The 6,000-nt window shown below is 36.9% G+C and overlaps 1 protein-coding gene across 1 annotated transcript in view; it reads left to right on the top strand.

Moving 5' to 3' along the window:
• Positions 1 to 3,778: 3,778 nt before the first annotated feature.
• Positions 3,779 to 6,000, top strand: part of THEMIS (thymocyte selection associated) — a 155,629-nt gene continuing 153,407 nt past the window's right edge. The window contains exon 1 of the mRNA XM_054568927.1: positions 3,779 to 3,869. Coding sequence (XP_054424902.1) covers positions 3,779 to 3,869 — 91 coding nt within the window. The remainder of the gene's footprint in view (positions 3,870 to 6,000) is intronic.

The following is a 6,000-nucleotide window of genomic DNA, read 5'->3' as shown; positions in this document are numbered from 1 at the left end:
TTTCAGATCTAGGCTATTATAAATGTTACTACTACGAACACAGCGGCACATATGTTTTTTCGAATTGGTATTTTGGGATTCTTAGGGTATATTTCCAGAAGTGGGATTGCTGGGTCAAAGGCATTTCCATTTTTAATATTTTGAGGAAATTCTATACTCTTTTCACAGTTTACATTCAATGTTATTTTGTAGTATTATCGGATGTACCACATAGTGCTTAGTCAATCATATAATTTATATAGTGTTTCCCCTGATATTTCCAGTACCCACCTGGGACCATACATAGTTATTGCAATATTAATGACTGTATTTCCTATGTTGTACTATGCTTACTTGGGCCTATGGTGTAACGACCAATTAGTACTTTTTCATCCCATCACCTTTTTTCATCCCTCCCCCCAACACCCCTCTCTTCTGGCAGCCATCGGTCTGTTCTCTGTATCTGTAAATCTGTTTCTACTTTGTTTATTTTTTCTTTAGATTAAATATATAAGTGAGACTATATGTTATTTGTTTTTCTCTGGCTTAGTTTGCTTAGTCCTTAGTTCACTTACTATACTCTGTAGGTCCAGCCACTTTCCAAAAATGGTAAAATATCCTTCTTTTTAATAGTAATATTCTTCTCTTTCGTAATATTCCATTGTACAGATGCGCTATATCTTCTTTATCTATGTGTCTATTGATGGACTCTTGGGCTGCTTCCATAGCTTGGCTATTGTAAATAATGCTGCAATGAACATAGGGGTGCATATACTCTTTCAAATTAGTGTTTTGGGTTCCTTTAGATTAACCTCAGTTGTATTTTCAACTCAATAATTTCTAGTGATACTTTTATAAATGACACTTCTCTGGTTTTGAACATGTTAATCAAAATTATTTTAAATTTCATGCCTAACAATTCCATATCTGAGATTGTTTTAATTATTAAGTTCTAGGCATTGCATTTAAAAAATTATAGAAGTTCTGGTTGCTTTTTCTCAATGGCAGGATTTATAATTGCTTTTGTCTGGCAGCTAAAATGGAGCAGATCACCTTAACCCAATCAGGGATTAAGCTAATTTTAGCCTGGGGATGGCCTATTCTATTTATAGCCAATATTTTCTTTTGAAAAGTAGACTTCTGGGGCCTCAGCTGAAAGCAGGGGGCATTTACAGAACCTCCTCCCTCCTCCTTGGCAGGCCCTGTCTCCCCAGCAATCTGAGACTGCTAGAAAGCACTTCTTGGCTTCTGCAAATTCCTACTGATCATTTTCTAACTGGTGTCTCATAAAGCCAACCCTACGCTGCTTTTGAATGTGCAAAACTCTGAAGGGGAAAAGTGGTGCTGAACAATTCATTTCTTTGAGTTTTCCTGGACGCTTGACAGCCCCAAATTCCAATTTTTGTCTCCCTAGCTATGTGAAACTGCTGAAGCCTCAGCTCGGCTTCTCTCCTCCTCAACCCCCACTTTCGCTCTGCTTCTAACACTCTCCTGTGGTGCCAATTACTAATCCTCAAATCTCTTCAGGGGAAAGAAGTGCAGGATATTGGGTTTCCTCATTGTGTTTTCTCACCTTTCAGGATATTGGTCTCTCAAGTTCCATCTGCCCCGATAATTCTCTTGTTCCTTAAAACAGATGTATAAAAAAATTATCTACTTTTCATGTTGCCCTTGGGAGGAGCATTGGTCAGATTTATTGAATAAAATATTTTTCCCTACTGCTTTGGAAATTCACGCTTTCATATAGTAGTCATTAGTCTGACTACTATTATGCCTGCAATCTGCTGTTTCAATTATTGAACTTTAATTATTCATTTTACTACCTGGTGGTTCAAGTACCCCTTCAATACTCTTTGTCAATTTTATCTTGGTGTTCATATCAGAATTTCTTTGCCCACAGTGTCAGAGGTGATTATGACCAGGAAGAACGTGGTAATGGTGGTGATACAGAGCCAGAACAGAGTGAGAGATATGGAGTAGTGCCATCCATAGCACACGAGGGATTTGGAGGTTGAGATGGCATACCCCACGATGCAGCCTTCTGGCTTGGGAAACCAAGAGAATAGTAGCTAAGACTGGGGATGTAAGAGATGCAGATTTTAACAGAAAAGGAGGATCATCTGTTGAAAGAGCAGAAGCAGGAGTAGCATAGATAACTTTAAAATATGGATGACATTTTAAAATGACTTTTTTAGCTAGTTGTATAGAAAATTGACTTGTCAATATTAAAAAAAATGCAGTAATGTCCAGTTTGGATGGGATATCAAGTGAAATTTGTTGTGGCAGCAATTCTAGCAGATGTATGATTTTTAAGGAGCCGTGCACAGCAGCCTTTTCATGGATTCCACCATGTGAGTGCTGTTAGGCTTTACACAGTGCTTGCAGGCAACTAAGGAGCTTAAGCTTGGGGAGAAGGGTGCAGAAGGCAGAGTGATCAAGCTTGGGAGATCTAGGGGCAAAAAAATTACAACTGAGAAAATAGAAGCTACTCATGAAAAAACTAGTGACATGACCACATAAGTTATAGTCTTATAAAAAAAGAAACAAATTTAGACGGATTATTGCAAGTATCAAGCATGTTAATAAGAGCTGAAAAAGTTTTCAAGCTCTATATCAAAGTAGGGTAGTACTGTATTTTATTGCTTGGTCATTTATGTGAGGATATTGCAGAGCTGTGGTGAGACTTGACCCTCCCTCACTCTGGCTACGCTCTCTGCAGCCTAAAGCTAAAATGGTTTCTTGACAGGGAGCCTTGTCTAGGTGCGGCTTCTTAGCATCTTTCACTTGTATCTATACCAACAAGACTTCCTTTAGCCGCCCTTAAAGAGACTGAGAAAATATCACCCTGAACTGTATACTCTAGCTCTAAATACAAAGGATGGATTTTTTAAGATTTGTTTTTATAAGATCAGAATTGCCAAACTTTAGCCTGGAAAGAAATTGTAGAATTTACTTGACTCCTACGTGTTTTTCATTTGATAAATGTGACCAATAAAGAACAGCAAAGACCAGGCTGAAGTAACATGTAAATCAAAAGCAGAGCTAAACTTAGGAAGCCCAGGTTTGCCAATGACAGATTTAGATACTCTGACTATAGTGTGGAGAGTCATATTAACTCACTGAATTAATTTACTGTATCACTTTGCATATTGCACCCCTGCCCCACTCTCCTTTAAGATTCAGCAAAATTTTTATTGTGGAAGAATAAAAAGTGGTTTCGATCGTCTCTCTCCAGAGTATCAGATTTCTGAAAATTGCTGACACAAAGCACTTTCAGACCCAAATTTAATATAAAAGCACTGAGTATGCAAATAAGACAAAAAACCAAACTTTAGAAATGAACTAAAGAGATAAAGAATGAACGTTGTGCCTTGTTTCAGATGAGACTCCAGTCCTGCACTCCTATTCTTTTCTGGTCAATGAGCTGCTTTGCCCCCAAACTGTAGATGCACACCTGGGCCAGCAACAGTCACCGAGCTACTTATCAAATCTCACTTTTGGGGCAGTGTCTGCTCAGACATGCTCACCCCACCCCCATCCTGTTCTACTTCAGTGTCAGAAGGAAATGAAGCCACAACCAGAACAAAGAGAGCTCTGACACCTTTTGTCCCCTACCTCCTCCCTCCCTTCTCACTGCCCTCCCCGCAGAGAACTACCCCACCCGGGCTGGGCTCTAGCGTGACATCCCTGCCTGCCTGAGGGAGGAATCATGAGCAGGGCCTGCATTTACAGGCAAGTGGCACCCAGAAGCCACAAGTTTCTGTAAGTGCTGGGCCTGCACAAGACCCAAGTCAGAGCAATGGCACTGTCACTGGAAGAATTTGTCCACTCCCTTGACCTCAGGACCCTCCCTAGGGTCCTAGAAGTCCAGTCAGGTATCTACTTTGAAGGTAAGCACCCTCCTGTCTGTTAGCTGGCTAGAAGTGCTTATAAAGTGCATATACTCTTGGGAACTGGAGGAAGAAATTTTAATAGAACATATATGAGTTCTGTTAAAGGGAAGGTGATCGTAAACGAGAGAAAGTAATGATCAAGACCCAAGAGCGCTGGACAAGAGGGAAATAGGTAGGACACTCTGATGGGTAGGGGCAAGGAATTGCGTGAATCTTCTTGAGCTTCTCGTAGGCTTCCAAATAGTTCAACATGAATGGTGAATTACTTCTGCCTTTTCTTTAAAATTGGTTGTAATGCAAGAGTGAAAAGTTATCCATATTTATGGTTCTAGAATATAGAAAATAAAATTTAATTTTTATTCAACAGAAGTAATTATTAAAAGGACGGTGTTTAGAAAGACAAATCCAGCCAGCTCTTAACCAATTCCCAGCGTTGCCTCTGTCAACATTTCTTACACTCTTTCTGCAGGGGCCTAACTCCTAATTCTTTAAACAGTGATGTTCTTATTTGAAGGTATAGAAATTAATGTTTTCTAGTCACAGGATAATTTTTAAGAAGTTATGTTGAGAAGTCAGAATTTAATTTAGATTATTGATTAATAAATTAATGTGTTTTAATGTAATTTACTATGTTAATTCAGCAAAAGCATGTTAAAGTCTAGAGATTCTTTAAGCAGTTAGTTTGAATACATGCAAGGAAAAAGACATTTTCTAGGCAAATATACATTTCTGGTCATAATGGTAGAACTGACGCAGTAACAAAATTAGATACAGTAAAACTACTAGGACAGTAACTTGAAGTGTTGGTAGGCAAGACTTTCTTGTTCATAGACAAAAGAATGTTTTAGATGTTATAAAATAAAACAAAGATTGACGAATGTCAGATCCAATACACACACACACACCTGCTGGTGAAAGGTACTATCAGCTTAATATTGGGTTTTGTTTAATTCATTTGTAAATTGATTATTCGAAATCAATACATGTTTTTCTATGTATACAATGTTATGAAATGCATCTTTGTTCATAAGTCAGCCTGAAATCATTTTTTGTTTCATAGTTTGTGCTATGGAAACTTTGCATAGAAAGTCAGTTTTCATGTCCAGGTTACAAAGATGTTTTCCTATATTATTTTATATCAATTTTTCCAGTTTATATTTTGCATTCAGTTTTTAATTCATTTGGAGGACATTTTGCTCTGAGGTGCAGAGGGATCCAATTTTAGTTTTTCCATAAAGTAAACCTGACCCCCCAGTACCATTTACCTAGCTAGCCATCCTTTCGCCATTGATTTGTACTGCTGCTTTTAAGTTATATTTAAGCTTGCATATGGAACAGTCTGCCCCTAAATATCACTTATATACCATTAGTCTATTTTTTCCTTAATTATGCCAAAATCACTCTGTTTTTGTAATTAAGCCTCTGAAATGTGTTGATATGTTGTCCATATATAGATCAATCCCTGTTTTTACTCTTTTTTTCTAAGTTGACTTTAGCTATTCATAGACTTTTTGAATATGTTTTTAAAGAAATCAGTCAGTTAAGAAATTCAACTAGAATTTGTATTGGACTGTATTGATTTTATAGATTGACTTGGGAAAATTGACATTTTTATATTAAGTCTTACAAAAGAACATAGTATGTCGCTCCATGTGTTAGATTGTCTTCATCCTTTAATACTTTAACACTAAGCTGTACTTCAATTAAAGGTAAACAGTCTATACCTAGAGGAATTTTTACAAAGTAAGTACAGTTATGTAACCACCCCAATCAAGAAATAAAAAAATTACAAATAGTCTAGAAATCTCACCTTGAGCTTTTTTCCTCAATCATTATCCCTCCCCCTCCCCCAAAATAATCACTATCATGACTTTTGTTTATTTATAAACTATATGTAAATTAAAAATTATAGCATGTATCCTTTTCTAATTGGCATATACACTCAACAGCATCTTTTAAAAATTAATCAGTGATGTTTTGTATAGTTTATTCATTTCAATGTGTATAATATTCCATTGAATGAATATACACAATTTATTAATGAATTACACTGCTAATGGACATCTGAACTATTTCTAGTATGGAGTTGTTACCAGTAATGTCATCATGAACATTTTTGTACATCTAT

The sequence above is a fragment of the Pteronotus mesoamericanus genome, unplaced genomic scaffold, assembly GCF_021234165.1.
Source record: "Pteronotus mesoamericanus isolate MK-2021 breed Mesoamerican mustached bat unplaced genomic scaffold, CSHL_Meso_final contig_20, whole genome shotgun sequence".
Classification (NCBI taxonomy): Eukaryota; Metazoa; Chordata; class Mammalia; order Chiroptera; family Mormoopidae; genus Pteronotus; species Pteronotus mesoamericanus.
Note: the sequence above shows the minus strand (reverse complement) of the source record. Positions and strands in the feature narration are given on the sequence as shown.